General features: G+C 49.7%; 1 protein-coding gene across 1 annotated transcript in view; it reads left to right on the top strand.

The window, feature by feature from the left end:
* The window catches only part of rrh (retinal pigment epithelium-derived rhodopsin homolog), a 39071-nt gene that overhangs the window by 11177 nt on the left and 7814 nt on the right, over positions 1-20080 (top strand). The window contains exons 3-4 of the mRNA XM_072495909.1: positions 10457-10556; positions 18690-18843. Coding sequence (XP_072352010.1) covers positions 10457-10556; positions 18690-18843 — 254 coding nt within the window. The remainder of the gene's footprint in view (positions 1-10456; positions 10557-18689; positions 18844-20080) is intronic.

Raw genomic sequence — 20080 nt, 5'->3', positions numbered from 1 at the left:
AGTTCTGCTCCAAATCATAAATATTTACTTAGAAGTAAATCACAATTCCTTAATCATTACCAAGTCAGTATTCTGAAATTTCCTATCCCACACCTTGATCCAAGTATAGTCATTGAACGTCCTCAGCAGTTCAAGAAGAAGTTCCATCAAAATATTTGCAGGGTATCCAGAGATGAATAATAAATGTAACCTCCTCAATGTTTCCAACATCTCAAGAACAAGTGCAAGTCTTTGAGCTCCTGTGGGACAAAAAATGAATGACTTTCAATCAATTATCCATTATGCACCCACTCAATATTTCTCAGCAAATCTGATATCATGTGCCTTACACTCCAATCAATCTTGAAAATTCCAGTGCAAATTTAACAGAATGGATGTTTAGAGTGTCACAATGATGGGAAACTGTGACTGAATAAAATCAACTTATTACTTTACCAGCTATCCAAAAATATATTGAACTGTTTCAAGATGTTAACCAAATTCCTTTTGTGGACTATATAGACAGGAGGTTTAAGAGCTGGTTTTGCAAGCCCGTCAGAGAGAGAAATCATCAAATTCATCTGTGAAAAACTGTTGAAAGAAGTACTAAATTTAATAATCTTTATTGTCCCACAAGTAGGCTTACATTAACACTACAATAAAGTTACTGTGAACAGCCCCTAGTCGCCACATTCCGGCACCTGTTTGGTACACTGAGGGAGAATTCAGGATATCCAAATGACCTAACAGCATGTCTTTCGGGACTTGTGGGAGGAGACTGGAGCACCTGGAGGAAACCCACGCAGACAGGGGGAGAACGTGCAGACTCCACACAGACAGTGATCAAAGCCGGGAATCGAACCTGGGACCCTGCGCTGTGAAGCAACAGTGTTAACCAGTGTGCTACCATGCCTTCCAAGGAATTGCTGCCTCTTTTTCTCTTCCTCAGAAGTAAATATTGTCTCCAGCAAAGTGCAGTTACCAGAACTTCAATTGAACTCCAGGATTTTAAAATATGTTTATTAAAATTTTTCATATTAAACAAAACAATCAAACAGAAATACACAATAGAAAAGAAAAACAAAGAAGCAAAAAAGCACATAACACCTCATTAAGTTTGACACAAAAACTAAGCTAAACCCCCTAACAGCTGACAGTGACAAACTCCTTACAAAAGGGAATGAATAGTTGCCATCTGAGGTAAACACCCCTGATGGTGTACTTGACCTTCGCTAAATGCAGAAATTATGTGAGGGCACGCAACCAAGTTGTGGCACTAGGCGGACAAGGAGACCTCCAGCCAAGCAGAATTCCCTTCCCGGCTATCAGCGAGCAAAGGTGAGGATGCCCGCTGTCACCCCAGATTGAAGCATTGGCAAATCTAACACCCCAAATGTGCTCATCAGCAGACATGGGTCCAAATCTCTGACATGGTGTTAAAGAAAGAAGTCCAGAAGTTTATCAACTTGGGGGACAGGATCAGAACATATGTGTATGGTTAGCCAGCCCACAAGAGCTTTGCCTACACTTATCCTCAACCACAGAGAAAAATCAGCGCATCCATGGTAACCTGCGTCCTATGCAAAACCTTGAATCAGACTCAACCAAGCACATGAAAACACAGAGTTAACCCTGTGGTGGGCCTCTTTCCAGACCTCACCATTAAGAATGGGACCCAATTCGCCCTCCCATTTCATCCTCACCTCATACAACGGAGGAGAATCCATTGAAAGGATATGTCCGAAATAGTCCCCCCTTAATCAAAGACAAAATCTTCTTCAACAGGAAAGGTGGAGGCACCAAAGGAAAGGAAGGGAAAGCCTTGTGTGAAAGATCGCAAATTTGAAAATGCCTGAAAAGACTGGAACCAGAGAGTTGGAATTTCTCAGCCAACTCCTTAAAACTAGTGAACCTCCCCTGCACGAACAGGTCCCTAAACCCCTCCAGACCCTTCCCATCCCAAGACTTAAATGTCGTGTCCAAACCAGCTGGTAGGAAAAGGTGGTTGTTGTGTTATGCTTCTTCATGTAGCATAAGCTGTTTCCTTGATGTATACTCTGACAAAGGAAGGTTCAGACTTGGAGATAGGTTTAACACATTTATTAAACAGTTAACAATTCTCCTACTTGAGTTCGACTCTCCTTCCAATCTTACTATAGTAACTCAATCTAACTAACCAGTCTGCTCTAATCCATGCGGTGGGTGTGATGCTTCCTGATCTACCCCTGTGTCTCTGAGTGTCGCCTATGGAATGAGAAAGAGCATGTGTGCCCTGTCCCTTTTATATGGGTAGCCCCCTTGTGGTAGTGTCACCTCTGGGTGTGTCTTGACTGCCCATTGGTCGTGTCCTATCTTACTGATCTATTGGTTGAATGTCTGTGTGTCATGATGTCTCTGGTCCTCCCTCTAGTGTTTACTTAGTTGCAGTGTACCAACATTAACCCCTTCTGTGTTTACAGTGATGCATATCACCACATCCTCCCATTTTTTCATGTTACATATTTTCCGTACAGTGTTAAAGAAAATTGAACAAAATTGGCAGATAAGTGATGACATGTACAAATCATGATGACAGTGATGATTATACAATACCAAATAATATTTAGGAGTCCAAAGTTCATGAATTAATATGGTCGAGTGGCTTTCTTGTTTTGTTGGTGAAGTGGTGATGTTGATGTTGGCATGTCCTTGTGAATGCCGTAAGTTTCCCTGTGCTTAAGGAACCAAGAAATGATCAGGAGGTGTGCAAATGGGCAAATCACTTCATTGTCTGATTTGGACTCTTTTTTTCTATGCTTGTGGTAGCGATGCAGTATGTCATCTGTGTTGCGATATTGATGCCGTATGTCAGCTGCCTTGAAAGCTGGTCTGCTTGTTTGTAGTGGAGCAAACTCATCTGCCTTGAAAGCTGGTTTGCTTGTTTGTAGTAGAGCAAACTTGGATCGGTGAGATTTACTGTCATGCCTTGTATGGCTGTAGTCTTGCCAGTGTTAGGAGCTGTCCTGTTACATTGTCCTGCATTTGCAGAATTGTACCATGTCGTACCAGTCGTTGTTCCAGTGTTGTTGTCTTTGTCGTGCTTGTTGTTGATGTTGGTGCCTTTGGTACGCCTCTTGTTGTTGTCTTTGTTGTTGTTTTCGTAGGTTTTGTTGTTGTGTTTGTTGCGCTCAATGACCACACCGAGTGGATAACGTGAGTCCTTCACAAAGTTACTCATGTCAGTGTCCTTTGTGGCATCTGCTGTTTCATTGAGCGTGCCGTCTCTGATTCCTCGGCGCTCCCCGTCTGGAGTCATGTTCGGTTCACTAGAATCATCTGAGGTGTCTTGATGCTCCCCGTCTGGAGTCAAAACGTTCAGGAAACCATTTTCTTGTGGAGAGGCTCAAGTGGATGAGGTTTGAATTAATGTGGTATCACTGGAGTCACTAGTAGCCTCACTTTGATTGTCAAGTGCCTCTGTACATACTAGCTGAGGTCTGTCAGTCTCGGTGTGATGTCGCACATCTTGTATGGGAATTGTGAAGCCTTTGTCACTTGTTGCACATACAGTGGGTAGACTTTCAGTGTCTTCTTGTCGGTTAGATGAGCTGGGTAGACTGTCAGTCTTCTTGTGGCTCAAGTAATCGGTGTAGACTGTCATAGTCTTTGTTGTTCATGTGAGCGTGGTAGCCTGTCATAGTCGTCTTGCTGTGCACTTGAGCATGGCAGACTTGCATCGTCAGCTGCTGGTTGTCACACCTTCATGGTCTTGTTCATGCAAGGACTGCGCTCTGGAGTCTTTCATTGCTCCCATTGTGGAGTCTGTCAACGAGTTCACCATGGAGGCTTGTATCCCCCTCTCTGTGGAGTCTGGCATCATTCCCTGTGTGGAGTCATGCAGTGGTCTCACTGTGGAGTCGATCTGTGCGCTCTCAACGGAGTCGTGCAGTGGTCGCGCTGTGGAGTCTTTCTGTGTTCTCTGTGTGGAGACGTGCAGTGGTCTCGCTGTGGAGTCTGACATCGCTTTTTGCACGGAGTCGGGGACTCTTCGTGGTGCGTGGACCACTCTCTGTGTGGAGTCGGGGACTCTTTGTGGTGCGTGGAGCACTCTCTGTGTGGAGTCGGGGACTCTTCGCGGTGCGTGGATCACTGTTCGTGCTGGGTGGACCACTGGTGTGGCGTCAGGCCGCTCTCTGTGGGCTTGGACCTCTCTCTGTCTCTTGGCGCCAGGCCGCTCACTGTGGGCTTGTACCGCTCTCTGTCTCTTGGTGTCAGGCCCAGCAGAATCCTGTACTTCTGGGTTAGGATGTCGTCTGTGCTGGGCTGAGGATCCTCAAATCCGAAGAACTCGTCCATGTCTGTGTCGGATTCTTCACTGTATAACACATCTCGTTGCGGTTCGGACTTGGTACTGAGGTTGCCACGTCCAATGATGAAATCACCTTACGAGTCGTAGTCTTCAAGGACCATATCATCACTTTTTGTGTCGCAGCTGTCATTGTGCTCGCGATGTCCAAAGAAGTAATCAACGTCTGAGTCGTAGTCGTCAAGGACTAAATCATCTCTTAGGGCGGTGCTAACTGCTTGTTGCAGGGTTCTGCGGAGGTTACTTTCAGCTACTGGTTGAAGTTCAGGCATTGTGCTGTAGTTCCAGGTGAAAGAATTGTGTTTTCCGGCTTTAAATTTTTTTCTCACTATTTTGGGACATTTCCCCTTTAAATGGGCTTCTCGCGCTTGCGCAAAACACTATTTTGCCGGTACGTTCTTCTGGGGAACTGCGCATGTGCGGCTCCTTTCTCAAGATGGCTGCCAATCAAAACTGCTGTTTTCTGCATCTGCAGGCCTACCTTGGCCTCCTGGTGAGTATTGGCGCCTCTTTTACCGTTCTCTCTTGAGTTTTCCTCGCAGTATTCTTGAAACTTGTCCAGGACTGTCTCAACGTCTCTCTTGTCTTGCATGTTGGAGTACTTGAAGGTCTTGAAGATTTCTGCTACAGTTTCACCCGCAATGGTGAGCAGAAGCTTTATTTTCTCTGCGTCCGCCACGCCATCTAGGTCGGACGCTACCAGGTAGATCTCAAATCTCTGCCTGAATGCACGCCAGTTTGCACTGAGATTGCCGTGGTACCTGAGCTGCTGTAGAACCGGAATCTCGAACATCTTGCCTGGGTGCTGTTGCTGGTAGTCAAGGATTTGTTGAGTTGAACTATAGAGATTCAACAGGCTACTACTGGTACCATGTTGTGTTATGCTTCTTCATGTAGCACAAGCTGCTTCGTTGATGTATACTCTGACAAAGGAAGGTTCAGACTTGGAGATAGGTTTAACACATTTATTGAACAGTTAACAATTCTCCTACTTGAGTTTGATTCTCCTGCTAATCTTACTATAGTAACTCAATCTAACTAACCAGTCTGCTCTAATCCATGTGGTGGGTGTGATGCTTCCTGATCTGCCCCTGTGTCTCTGAGTATCGCCTATGGAAAGAGAAAGAGCATGTGTGCCCTGTCCTTTTATATGGGTAGCCCCCTTGTGGTAGGGTCACCTCTGGGTGTGTCTTGACTGCCCATTGGTCGTGTCCTATCTTACTGACCTGTTGGTTGAATGTCTGTGTCATGATGTCTCTGGTGCTCCCTCTAGTGTTTACTTAGTTGCAGTGTACCTACATTAACCCCTTGTGTATTTACAGTGATGCTTATCACCACAGTGGTTATTGCAAATGGGGGCTAGCGAAGACAGGAAAAGGAGCTTGAAATATTGCCAAGACTGCTTCCAAATTCTCAGGGTGGAGACCATCATTGGTTGTGAGAAAAATCTAATCGGGGAAAAAGGGCAACGGTGCAGCAGCTATTGCACGAAAACTAAGGGGCTGTTTAGCACAGGGCTAAATCGCTGGCTTTGAAAGCAGACAAAGGCAGGCCAGCAGCATGGTTCAATTCCCATAACAGCCTCCCCGAACAGGTGCCAGAATGTGGCGACTAGGGGCTTTTCACAGTAACTTCATTGAAGCCTACTTGTGACAATAAGCAATTTTCATTTCATTTTCATTTCATTTCATTTCAAGTGGTGCAGGAGCTCGCTTCCATTTGTCACCATATGGTGCCGGGTTCGCTAAACCACAATATCTTCTGAATACTAGCTGCCCAATAGTAAAACAATAAATTGTGGTGGACCAAGCCCCCTGACTGCCTGTCTTAATATCATATTTTGTATCTTTGTTGACAACATAATTTTATTTCCACTATTTCAGGTCAGGCAGCCATCCTGTCCTGTCACAGACCTTAACTTCCTCAAAGTGGCAATTGGCGTCGGAAGGACTTACCCTCGCTGTCATTCCAAAGCCCCTGTCCTGCCCTACCTTCCTCACTCAGGCTGGATGAGACAGGAGCAGCGGAGTGTGCCCCCAACTGCATCGGCATGGAGGGGGAGCGGTGGGTCGGATGGGAAGCGGAGGGGAATGGGGCATGGTGGGGTGGACCCGAGGGAGGGGAGTGGGGTGGACCCGAGGGAGGGGAGTGGGGCGGAGACAAGGTGTTGAGGCAGACCAGAGGGGAAGGGGTGGACGTCGGGGAAGGGCCTGGGCAGACAGGGGTTGGAGGTGGGGGAGGGGGTTGGAGGTGGGGAGGGGGTTGGACGGGGGGGTAGGGGGTTGGACCTGGGGGGGGTGTCGGAACGGGATGTGTGTGTGTCAGACCGGGGGGGGGGGGGGTCGGACCGGGGGGGGGGGGGGGGGGGGGGGGCGGACCAGAGCTGGGATTTCTTTCAGGAGGGGAGGGTCAATCTGGGCTGGGGATGTCTGTTGGGTTGGGGGTACTGAGCCGGGAGGGTGTCTGGCAAGGTCGGGGGTGGGGCAGGGCGGGGTCTGGCAAGAGTGGTTCGGTGGTGGTGAGGGGGGGGGGGTGGAATTGTGCTGGGCTTTGGGAGGAGTCGGGTCTGGTCAGGAGGTGGAGTGAAGGGGTAAGTTCGGGGGGTGGGGGGGAGATGTGGGATGGTTGTGTCGGGGGAGGGGTGGTTGGTTTGCGCGGATGGGGGAAGTGAGTTCGGACCGGAGAATGGTTTGGGTCGGGGCAGTCATGTCAGGCAGGGGAGGAGTTCGGGTTGGGGGGATTTGGGTTGGGCCTGGGGGCAGGTTTGGGTCAGAGTGGAGGTCGGTTGGGGGTGGTGAAGTCAGCCGGTGGGTGAGGAGGTGTCAGGCAGTGGGGGTCAGGTCGGGGTGGTCAGGCAGTGGGGGTGGTGATATGATGGGTCTCCTGGGAGGTCGTGGGTGTGAGAGGAGTGTCCACAAGGCTGTCTCTGGGTGTTTAAATAGTTACTCTGGAGTTAGTAATGTGTTTTCCCTTCTAACTCTTTCAGAGTAACTATCAGGGTAAAACTGACAGAACCATCTGAAGTTAGTGATTTAAGTCGCTTCTCTCAGATGGTTCCCAACCCGGTACAATTCTCTAGAGGAAGTTAGCACTTCTGTGCAATTACCAGGTAAACCCTTACGTGAGAGCTTCCTAGAGCAATTCCCAAGCGCAACATTGGGGTACTCTTAAATGCGACGCTGGGGTACCAGGAAGTTATTTTGTAACTTTGTTGACACATAATTTAATTTCCATTATTAGGCCAGGCAGCCATCTGTCCCGTCACAGACTTTACCTTTTATTTATTGCCCTCCTCCCTACTTTCCTGCCCCTGCATTTGCCTACATCTAATGCGAACTCTGATTTTCTCTCCACAAATGTTGCATGACCTACTGAGCATTTGCTGTATTTATTTCGATTTCCAGCATCTGCCATCTTTTACTTTTGTCTTTCATTTCCACCAATGCTCTTGTACCCAAACACTGTCATGGTTTTCACTCTATCAGATATACAAATGATAAGATATAGGCAAATGATAAAATGAACAAAAATGAATACTAAAAAAATGTACATTGGTATCATGGCTGGAATTCTCCAGCCGTTGTGATACTCTGTTCCCGCCGGCCACACCCCCCCACCCGGGGAGCGTGTATTCAATGGGAAATCCCGTTGACAGGTGACAGGAATAGAGAATCCCGCCACCAGCTATTGCGATCCCTGACCAGACCCCAACAGTGGCTAGGATACTGGACTAAAACCCCAATATTTTAGTTGATTTGAAAAACTATGCAGAAAGAAAATGATTCGCTCCAGGAATGATTGCATGAATAAATAGGGCTAGGTTATTTTTAAAACAAAACTTTATTAGGAATACAATATTAACTTCACACCCAAAAAAAAAAAGCTCGCAATTTACTCCTTAAACACTACAACTCAATTTCACATTAAACAAGAAAAGAAACATACAGCCCTTAATCTATCTTACTGTGGGAGAAGTGTTGACTCAGCATCAGACAGATCAGAATGCAACTCCTCCCTCCAAGGTTTTCTCCAAACTGCCTCCCTCCAGTTTTCCCCAAATAACTGCCTCTTTTCACAGCTTTCTCCAAAAACTGCCTCTCTTCACAGCTTTCTCCAAAGCTGCTTCTCTCCATCTTTCTCCATGAACCATCACTCTTTCAAAATGTCTCTCTGCATTCCTTGGCTCTACCCAGCAACAACCTCATCTCCCCAAGCTAAAAAACAAATTCCCTCTGCAAGCTGCTAAGCACTTTAACTCCCCAGGGACTTCCCTAGTCAAACCATTAGTCTAGACTGAAAAATACATTCCTTTGTCAATTTCACCTTCTGGCTGCTAAAAACACCCAGCCCTGCAAAACAGAATTCTTTTTTTAAAGAAACATGACCACAGCAGTCAAGCACACTCTAATCCCAGGCTTTTAACTTTTAAATTTCCCAATACTAAGAACCCAAAATTCCTTAAGGCTTCCAGTTGCCACAGAGCGAACAGCACTCCTTTGAGAAACATGCGTTCGGGGGATCGAAGAATCCAGCCCCATGGGCGGGATTCTCCCCTACCCGGCGGGGCAGGGGGTTCTGGCGTAATGGAGTGGCGGGAACCACTCCGGCGTCGGGCCGTCCCAAAGGTGCGGAATTCTCCACACCTTTAGGGGCCAAGCCCTCACCTTGAGGGGCTAGGCCCGTGCCGGAGTGGCTTCCGCTCTGCCGGCTGGCAGGATAGGCTTTTGGCGCCACGCCAGCCGGGGCCGAAAGGTCGTCACCGGGCGACGCATGCGTGGGAGCGTCAGCAGCCGCTCACGGCATCCCCGCGCATGCGCAGGGGAGAGGGTCTATTCCGCCTCCGCCAGAGTGAAGACCATGGCGAAGGCAGAAGAAAAAGAGTGCCCCCAAGGCACAGGCCCGCCCGCGGATATTTGGGCCCAGATCGCGGGCCAAACCACCGTGGGGGCATCCCCCGGGGCCAGATAGACCCGCGCCGCCCTCCAGGACCCTGGAGCCTGCCCGCGCCGCCTTATCCCGCCGTTCATAAGGAGGTTTAATCCATGCCGGCGGGTGAGGGTTGACAGCGGCGGGACTTCAGCCCATCAAGGGCCGGAGAATTGCTGGGGGTGGGCCCGCTGACCGGCGCGATTCCCGCCGACCAGCGCGGTGCAATTCCCGCCCCCGCCGAATCTCTGGTGGCAGAGAATTCGAGACACGGCAGGGACGGGATTCACGCCAGGGGGCTGGCGTGAATCCCGCCCCCACCGGAATCCCGCCCCCGCCGTGTCCTGAATTCTCCACCACCAGAGATTCGCCGGTCGGCGGGAATCGCGCCACGCAGGTCGGCGGGCCCAACCCCGGCGATTCTCCGGCCCGCGATGGGCCGAAGTCCCGCCGCTGTCACCCCTCTGCTGCCGGCGTGGATTAAACCACCTGCCTTACCGGCGGGACAAGGCGGCGCGGGCAGGCTCCAGGGTCCTGGGGGCGATCTGGCCCCGGGGGGGTGGCTCCACGGTGGCCTGGCCCGCGATCGGGGCCCACCGATCCGCGGGCGGGCCTGTGCCGGGGGGGCACTCTTTTTCTTCCGCCCTCGCCCTGGTCTTCACTATGGCGGAGGCGGAAGAGACCCCCTCCCCTGCGCATGCGTGGGGATGACGTCAGCAGATGCTGATGCTCCCGTGCATGCGTTGCCTGGCGAAGAACTTTCGGCGCCGGCTGGCGTGGCGCCAAAGGCCTTTCCCGCCAGCCGGAGGTGCGCCAACCACTCCGGCGCGGGCCTAGCCCCTCAAGGTGAGGGCTTGGCCCTTAAAGGTGCGGAGACTGCCGCATCTTTGGGGCGGCCAAACGCCGGAGTGGTTCCCGCCACTCCATTACGCCGGATCCCACGGCCCACCGGGTAGGGGAGAATCCCGCCCCAGATCTTTGATCACAAAGCATTTCACAGAATAGTGCATTTTAAGAACTTTGGAAGCTCTCCTTACTTTCCTAATAGTGGCATAACTTTCATCCTAAGTAGCAGAATAACTCGATGGAAGTCATTTTAGCATGTCATCTAAAGGAGATCAACCCCCACAATCTCTGAACAATTATGTCCATTACACTGAATGTATTTCTCTGCCTGTTTTAACGCATGTCTTATTTTATTTTCAGGCTTATGCAGCTCTAAATATCTTTTTTGGAATGGCAAGCATTGGATTACTTACTGTAGTGGCTATTGACCGGTACCTGACAATTAGTAAGCCTGAAATAGGTAAAGCTATATCATGTGGAATTGTCAAGATATTGATATTGACATGAACATTTTCAACCTTGATCTGGGTCAAAATCCTGGAACTTCCTTCCTGACAGAACGGTGGAATTGCCTACACCATATTGATTTGTTACGCTCTAGGTGTAGCATAAGCGGCTTCCTTGTGGTGCACTTGACAAAGGGAGGTTCAGACTTGGAGATAATTTCAACACGTTTATTAAACTATTTACACTTCTATTACTCGGGTTCGACACTACTGCTAATCCTACGATAGCTACCCAGACTGACTAACCAGTTGCTGCAATCCACGTGGTGGGAGTGATATTGAATCAACCCTGTGTCTGTAGTCACTGACTGTCTCCACTGGAAAGAGGCAGATCATGTGTGAGGTGTCGTTTATATATGGGTTGGTGTAATGCCCTCCTGTGGTCATGTCACCTCTGTGTGTATCGTGAATGTCCATTGGTCGTGTCCTATCTAACTGATCTATTGGTTGAGTGTGTGTGTGTGAGGTGTCTGGTGTTCCCTCTAGTGTCTGGCTAGCCTACATGTATTTACATTAATCCCCCGTGTACCCACAGTGATGCACATCACCACATCCCCCCCCCTTTTTAAATGTTACATATTTTCTGTACACTTTAAGAAAACTGAACAAAAAACAGGTAGATAAGTTAAGGTATGTACAAGTCATGGGAACAGTGATTAAACAATAAGTCCAAATCATTCGTGTGAGTCCAAAAACCATCAATCATCATGGTCAAATGTCTCTCTTGGTTATGAACGCCATCAACGTCCCTGAGCCACAGGAACCAAGAAGTGGTCAAATCACTTCGCTGTCTGATTTGGAGTCCCTTTCTTTTTCCGATGTTTGTGATGGTGCTGTCGGATGGCATCTTGTAGCTGATAAGGTGTTGACGTTGAAGAGGTACCATCAACAGTATCATTCAAGGTCATGGATGAGCCATATGTTGAAGTTGGATAAGATTGTACATATTGGTTCTGGCCACATGCTGTGCTGGAAGGGTGATCCTGCTGAGAACCGTTGAAGCTTGTCGAATTGGAAACAGAATTTCTGCTCGCATAAATACCTGGTGATGATGTGAAACTAGAACCTTGCATCTGATAGGAATATGCTGTCTGGCCTGGCTGGGGTGCAGCAAATCCTGGGCTGTAACTAAGGCATCCAGTCTGTAGTGCAGATTGCGCTTGCGGTAGTCCTCCTTCGGTCTTGATTCCATTGTTGCCAATCCGTACTGCTGGCCTGTTTGAGAATATGCTGCATAGACTGCTGGCTGCTGCATGCCTGAATACTGGGTTTGTCCAGCATGAGCTGTCAATGGCTGCACTGCTGGTGTGGAAAAAATGTGTGGATATAGCTGTGGTGAATATTGGCGTATTCCTCTTGGACTGTAGCCGCTGCTTGTTATTACTGACCTGGTGTAATTATTAAGTGATCCATCTCCTGTCGTTGTGGCATCTGCTGTCACCCTGAGCATGCCATCACTGAGGTTGTGGCACTCCCTGCCTGGAGTAAAGTCCGGCTTACGTGAATCAGAGTCGGCGTTTGGTTGCTCCCCATCTGGAGTCTGGTCTGTTTTAACTGAGTCAGTGTTGGTTTGTTGATGCTCCCCGTCCAGAGTCTTAGCAGGTTCACGGGAGTCAGCTGAGATTTCTTGAAGCTGGAGTCGGAACATGCAGGAATGCATTGACTTGTGGAGAGGTTCGAGCGAATGAGGGTAGAAGTATCATGGTGTCACCGGAGTCACCAGTGGTCTCACAGTGATTGTTGAGTGCCTCTGTACACACTAGCTGAGGTCTGTCACTTTGCACATCTTGCATGGGAAGTGGGATGCTGTCGTCACTCGTCTCACATACCGTGGGGAGAGCCTCAGTAGCTGCTTGTTGTTCACTTGGGTTGGGTAAATTGTCAGAGTCTTCATCTGGTGGCGCAAACAATGTGGGTGGACTGTCATTGTCTTGCTGTTGTCCTTCATTTGAGCTTGGACTGTCATCGTCGCTTTGTTCTTCACTGTAGCCTGATAGACTATCATGGTCATCCTGCTGTGCACTGGAGCGTGATAGACTGTCATAGTCCTCTTGCTGTTTACTTGAGCATGGCAGACTTGCATCGTCTGCCGCTGGTTGGTCAGAGGAGGTTGCTAGACGCTCATGGTCTTGATCCTGCAAGGACTGCACATCGGAGCCTTGCGTTGCTTCTATCGTGGAGGCTGTCCACGAGCTCGTTGTGGTGGCTTGTGATACTGGAGTCACTTATTGTTTGTGCAAGGACTGCGCTCTGGAGTCTTGCGTTTCTGCAGTTGTGGAGTCTGTCCACGAGCTCGCTGTGGAGGCTTGTGACACTGGAGTCACATCTTGTTCATGCAAGGACTGCAGTGTGGAGTCTTGCGTGTCTTCTTTCGTAGAGTCGGGAACCCTGAGCGGTGTGTGGCGCAGGCCGCTCTCTGTGGGATTATACCGCTCTCTGTCTCTTGGTTTCAGGCTGCAGCATAATCCTGCACTCACGAGTCGGGATGTCATATCTGCTGGGCTGAAGATCCTCAAATCCGAAGAACTCGTCGGGGTCGTCAATGTGCAACACGTCTAGTTGCAGTTCGGATTTGTTACTGGGGTAGCCTCCCATGGTGAAAGCTTCATCTGAGTCATTGTCTTCTAGGACCATATCATCACTGTTTGCGTCGGAGCTGGCATTGGGCTCGTGAGGTCCAGAGAAAATGTAACGGTCGGTTTCGAAGTATTCAAGGTCGGAATCATCAGTTTCAGCATATGTAACTGCTTGTTGCAGAGTTCTTCAGAGGTTAATTTAATTTCCTGGTTCAATTTGAGGCATTGTGCTGTCATTCCAGGTGAAGGAAGGTTGTTTTATGGCTTTAAATGAGCGTGGTCCAGGGCCTCTGACGTCATGACGCATGTGACATCATACGTAGGAAGCTTTGCTGTTCCTGTACCGGGGCCGTTTTCGTGATTGCGCATGCTGTGCGTTTCTCGCGCAACTGCGCAAGTGCAGTCCCTTTAGAAAGATGGCCGCCGATCAAAATTGTTCTCTGCTCCGGGATCTTGGCCTTGTGGTGAGTACTGGCGCATCTTTTACCTTTTCTTGCTGGTTGGAGTGTGTTTTCCTCACAGTATTTGCCGAATTTGTGTAGGACTGCCTGGACGTCGCTCCTGTTTTGCCCTTTGGAGGACTTGAATTTTTAAAAGATTTCTACTGCTCTGGCACCGGCGATGCTGAGCAGAAGCTCTGTCTTTTCAGCATCGGCCAGGTCTTCTAGTTCGGCTGCGACCAGGAAGATTTCAAACTTTTGCTGGAATGCCCGCCATTTTCCGCGGAGATCGCCGTGGCACTGGAGCTGCTGCGGAACCCGGATCTCGAACATCTTGCCTGGGTATCATTGCTGGTTGTCACTGTACGCTGAGGTATGGCTATATGGATTGAAACAGTTCACTGCTGGTACCATGATTTCTTATGCTCTAGATGTAGCAAAGGCGGCTTCCTTGGGGTGCACATGACAAAGGAAGGTTCAGACGTGGAGATAACTTCAACACGTTTATTCAACTATTTACACTTCCATACTCGGGTTCGGCACTACTGCTAATCCTACTATAGCTACCCAGACTGACTAACCAGTTGCTGCAATACACGTGGTGGGAGGGATATTGAATCAACCGTGTGTCTGTACTCCCTGACTGTCTCCACTGGAAAGAGGCAGATCGTGGGCGAAATTCTCCGGAAACGGCGCGATGTCCACCGACTGGCACCCAAAATGGCGCAAATCAGACGGGCATCGCACCGCCCCAAAGGTGCGGAATGCTCCGCATCTTTGGGGGCCGAGCCCCAACCATGAGGTGCTAGGTCGGCGCCGGACGAATTTCCGTCCCACCAGCTGGCGGAAAAGGCCTTTTGTGCCCTGCCAGCTGGCGCGGAAATGACATCTCCGGGCGGCGCATGCGCGGGAGCGTCAGCGGCCGCTGACAGCTTCCCACGCATGCGCAGTGGAGGGAGTCTCTTCTGCCTCCGCCATGGTGGAGACCGTGGCAGAGGCGGAAGGGAAAGAGTGCCCCCACGGCACAGGCCCGCCCGCGGATCGGTGGGACCCGATCGCGGGCCAGGCCACCCTGGGGGCACCCCCCCCGGGGCCAGATCGCCCCGCGCCCCCCCCAGGACCCCGGAGCCCGCCAGCGCCGCCTTGTCCCGCCGGTAAGGTAGGTGGTTTAATCTACGTCAGTGGGACAGGCATTTTAGCGGCGGGACTTCGGCCCATCCGGGCCGGAGAATCGCGCGGGGGGGCCCGCCAACCGGCGCGATTCCCGCCCCCGACGAATATCCGGTGCCGGAGTCTTCGGTAACCGGCGGGTGCGGGATTCACACCAGCCCCCGCCGATTCTCCGACCCGGCGGGGGGTCGGAGAATTTCGCCCCATGTGTGTGGTGTCCCTTATATATGGGTTGGAGTAATGCCCGCTGTGATCGTGTTACCTCTGTGTGTATCGTGAATGTCCAGTGGTCATGTCCTATCTAACTGATCTATTGGTTGAGTGTGTGTGTGTGATGTCTCTGGTGTTCCCTCTAGTGTCTGGCTAGCCTACATGTATTTACATTAACCCCCCGTGTACCCACAGTGATGCACATCACCACACATATTGGCTGTAGCATATCAAGAAGACAAGCTCACCACCATCTTCTCAAGGGCAATTAAGGATGGGTGTTGAACATTGGACTTGCCAGCGATGCTTACATCCCATGAATGAAATTTGAAAATACAACTTTCACAGATCCTGCTTTCGAAACAGATATACAAACATAGGGCGGGATTCTCCGACGCCCCACCAGGCCGGAGAATCGCCGGAGGACGGCGTTTATCCCGCCCCCGCCGGCTGCCGAATTCTCCGGCGCCGGGGTTTTGGCAGGGGCGGGAATCGCGCCGCGCTGGTCGGCGGCCGCTGGTAGCGGCCCCCCCCTGGCGATTCTCTGGCCTGTGATGGGCCGAGCGGCCGCCAGTTTAAGGCTGGTCCCGCCAGCGTAAATTAGACCTGGTACGTACCGGCGGGACCTGGCTCTGCGCGTGGTCTCCGGGCTCCTCGGTGGGGCGTGGGGGGATCTGGCCCCCGGGGGTGCCCCCACGGAGGCCTGGCCCGCGATCGGGGCCCACTGATCCGCGGGCGGGCCTGTGCCGCGGGGGCACTCTTTCCCTCCACACCGGCTGCTGTGGACCTCCGCCATGGCCAGTGTGGAGATGAACCCCCCTGCGCATGCGCTGGGATGATGCCAGCACACGCTGGCGCTCCTGCGCATGCGCCAACTCGCGCCGGCTGGCGGAGGCCCTTCGCCGCTGGTTGGCATGCCGCCAAGTCCCGCCAGCGCCGGCCTAGCCCCTGAAGGTGCGGACGATTCCACACCTTCCGGGCGGCCCGACGCCGGAGTGGTTCACGCCACTCCACGGCGCCGTGACTGCCAGCCCCGCCGGGTATGGGTGAATCCCGCCCATAGACTATGTAAGAAGGTCCATTAATAACAGTTCAATACAGAGGTACACTACGCATCACAGATGGAATCTTAGAATTTTGTTTGCCTCTCTCCCTATTTGTACCAATTTTTTAGATTCTCTCTCTGTTCAGGCACCTGAGGGTGAAGCATCATTCCCTGTGCTAGCGTCTGAGAGTGTTCACAGGTCTCTCTCTGTTAGAACAGCCTCTGGGATTTGTGGGAATGGTCCAAATTGAACAGCCACATCCTTTTTCTTTCCCTATCTGTGAAGATGTGTCTGTTTTCCTTTCGATCTTTTCTCCAAAAAGCTCAACTGCGATGAGAAATTTGTCAGATGGAGAAACCTTAAAAATAGCATTACACGCTGACATTTCCTCAGCACAGTGCAGTTAAGCACAATTGGGCTGTCATGGGACATTTTCAGGCTTGACTATTCCAATGCATTCCTGGTTGGCTTGTCATGCCTTTATCCTCCATTATCTTGAGGGCATCCAAAACTGTGCTGTCCCTTTCCAAACTTGCACAATGTGCTGTTCACCCATCACACCTTGCTGACCCGCATTGACTCCCATAAGCAAGGCTTTTGAATTTCAAATTCTCACCCTTACTTTCTCATCCCTCCAGGGCTTCATCTCTCCCAATCTCTGTACTCTTCTTCAGTCAAATAATCCTCTGAGACATCTGCAGCCTCCTTCCTTTAGCTTCCTGAGCTTTCTTGGCTTTAGTCACTCTGCCATTGACGGCCGCACCTCACAGCCTAGGCCCGAGGCTGTGGAATTCACTGATGAAACCATTCTGCCTCTCTACCTTCCTATTAAGACCTATCTCTGCTGCCTCATGGCACGGAGGACTCGGGTTCAATCCCGGTCCCGGGACACTGTCTGTGAGGAGTTTGCACATTCTTCCCATATCTGCATGGATCTCGCCCTCACAAACCAAAATTGTGCAAGGTAGGTGGATCGGCCATGCTGAATTGCCCCTTAATTGGGAACATTAAAAAAAAAATTAAGACCTAGCTCTTTCACAAAGCTTTTGATCATCTGTCCTAATATTACCACATGTGTTTTGGGCTGGGATATCCTGATCGCGCCATGATGGGTTTCCTCGTGGTGGACGGCATTCAAATATCCGTTGACTTCACCGACACCAGAAGATCCCTCGCGCTGGTGGGAGGGATCTCACCCATGGTGTCTAATTCTACTTCATATTATTCCTATGAAACACTTTGGGGCACTTTTTTACACAAGAGGCACAATATAAATACAAGTTTCTTTCTTCTTTTAAGTTAGAACATAGAACATACAGTGCAGAAGGAGGCCATTCGGCCCATCGAGTCTGCACACACCCACTTAAGCCCTCGCTTCCACCCGATCCCTGTCACCTAATAACCCCTCCTAACCTTTTTGGTCACTAAGGGCAATTTATCATGGCCAATCCACCTAACCTGCTCCTCTCTGGACTGTGGGAGGAAACCGGAGCACCCGGAGGAAACCCACGCAGACACGGGGAGAACGTGCAGACTCCGCACAGACAGTGACCCAGCGGGGAATCGAACCTGGGACCCTGGCGCTGCGAAGCCACAGTGCTAGCCACTTGTGCTACCGTGCTGCCCGAAGTTGTGTTGCTTTCAACTCATTTTTCCAAATAGTAAGAATGTAACTCTGACAAAACAGCAAACGATGAAGAAGTAACTTCTCCAATGCTTTTCCTTGGTGTGGTTTCCATAATCTGTGATGGATATGGAGTCATCTAGCATGGCAGTACCAGTATCTCGCTTACACTCTGAACAACCACTTACACTGTCTTTTGAAGTAAACTCTTGATTACTAATTGGGTAATATTGTAGCAGACATTGCTGGTCCCCTGTTTCTACTGAGTGCAAGGGTAACCAAAGCACTAGAGGTGAAACAAAAACAGAAAATGCTGGACAATCTCAGCAGGTCTGACAGCATCTGTGGAGAGCGAACCGAGCTAATGTTTTGTGTTTGGATGACTCTTTGTCAAAGCGCTGTCAGTGAAGATGCCCTTTGTGTTCTGGTGTAGTACAATCCAAAATTTTATGAATTTGAGGTACACCGAGCCCAGAAAAAAAGGTTGACATTTTTATTGCACAAAATTGCGGACAAATTCAAGTGACTTATATGTCGCAATATAATCTTCTGGTTCAGTTCTCGTGGTTATCATCTTATAACATGTATTGTTTAGTAGTTAGCTGACTTGTCTACAGTTGTGGGCAGCACGGTAGCATTGTGGATAGCACAATTGCTTCACAGCTCCAGGGTCCCAGGTTCGATTCCGGCTTGGGTCACTGTCTGTGCGGAGTCTGCACATCCTCCCCGTGTGTGTGTGGGTTTCCTCCGGGTGCTCCGGTTTCCTCCCACAGTCCAAAGATGTGCAGGTTAGGTGGATTGGCCATGATAAATTGCCCTTAGTGTCCAAAATTGCCCTTAGTGTTGGGTGGGGTTACTGGGTTATGGGGATAGGGTGGAGGTGTTGACCTTGGGTAGGGTGCTCTTTCCAAGAGCCGGTGCGGACTCGATTGGCTGAATGGCCTCCTTCTGCACTGTAAATTCTAGGTTAAATTGTGTCGTCAGCTGCAGTGGTCCATTAATCAATAAATGTTTTCAACAGGAAGGAGGATGACCGGTGCCACCTACACAACTCTGATCACAGTGGCCTGGGTGAATGGTTTATTCTGGGCTCTGATGCCAGTAATAGGCTGGGCAAGTTATGCTCCAGACCCAACAGGAGCTACATGTACCATCAATTGGAGCAACAATGATTTGTACGTTTTCTTTTGTTATGTTCTCTGTATATTTGTTTTAATTAGAACATTGATCTTGTAAATCAATATTAAGCTTCATATTAACGGTCTCTTTTATCCCCATCGATAAATTCTCTATTTCAGACATTGAAAATCAAATAAGCATAAATACAGTGTGTAATGGGAAATATTACCGTGGGGATTGTTTTTAATTAAAAATTCTCTCAACATTTAGGTGTCAAATAATTTCTTTCTCTTCCATCCATTTTCTTCAATTCTCACTGAAAGGTGTTGCCATGCTGATGACACAAGCTGTGTTTACTTGTAAATAGCGGGTAGGTGCCGCAAATACACACTCTTGATAAACAGGGGCTGCTTTAGCACAGTGGGCTAAACAGCTGGCTTATAATGCAGAACAAGGCCAGCAGCACGGGTTCAATTCCGTACCGACCTCCCCGAACAGGCACCGGAATGTGGCGACTAGGGGCTTTTCACAGTAACTTCATTGAAGCCTACTTGTGACAATAAGCGACTATTATTATAGTCGCTTATCAGCGGGTACTCTTTAGTACAGCTTGTGGAGGAGCAACATGCATTTGACTGTGTATGTGTGCACTCCCAAAATTACTCTCCGATTTACTCCATTATAAGAGTAAGCGTCAATCTCAACACAAAATCTGTGCCATTTAGTTGCCCATATAAATCAATTCCAGAGTTAAAATTTATAATCAATTGCTCGTATCTTATTCTTGAGTACGAAGAGGTCTTGTTTGCTATGCAGAGTGATGTTGCACCTATTAAAACACCATGACCCCCACTGCTACTGCCTCTCGCTCTCACGCAGATCATTTCATGTTCTTTTAGCTACAATGCATGGAAAGCATGCATGCACACATGCAGCATTTTTCTGTTTTCCTGTTCTTTATCTTTTTCCTCAACACTTCACTCAGATTGCACGTGACAGGCATGGGAGATAGGGAGAATATATTTAAATGAAAGGGCAGGAAAGCTATTTTTTCAAATATTGACTCCCAGTTTCTGCTTTAAGTGACAAATTACTGTCCACCTGGGAGGGGTTCAGGAGCAGAGGAGAAGCCCGGCATGTCACCCACCTTTGGCCTCGGATAGGAAGGGTAGGGGCACCTCCCTCACGTGCTCCCTTTCCACATCAGGTGCCCCTCAAAGTCTGCCCCCTTGGGGGCTTCCTCAACCCCTTATTCTCTCCATCAAAACATCCCATCCATCTCTCCCACACACC

This window comes from Scyliorhinus torazame, chromosome 3 (assembly GCF_047496885.1).
Source record: "Scyliorhinus torazame isolate Kashiwa2021f chromosome 3, sScyTor2.1, whole genome shotgun sequence".
NCBI classification, from domain to species: Eukaryota; Metazoa; Chordata; class Chondrichthyes; order Carcharhiniformes; family Scyliorhinidae; genus Scyliorhinus; species Scyliorhinus torazame.
The sequence above is the reverse complement of the archived record's forward strand: the minus strand, read 5'-3'. Positions and strand labels throughout refer to the sequence as shown.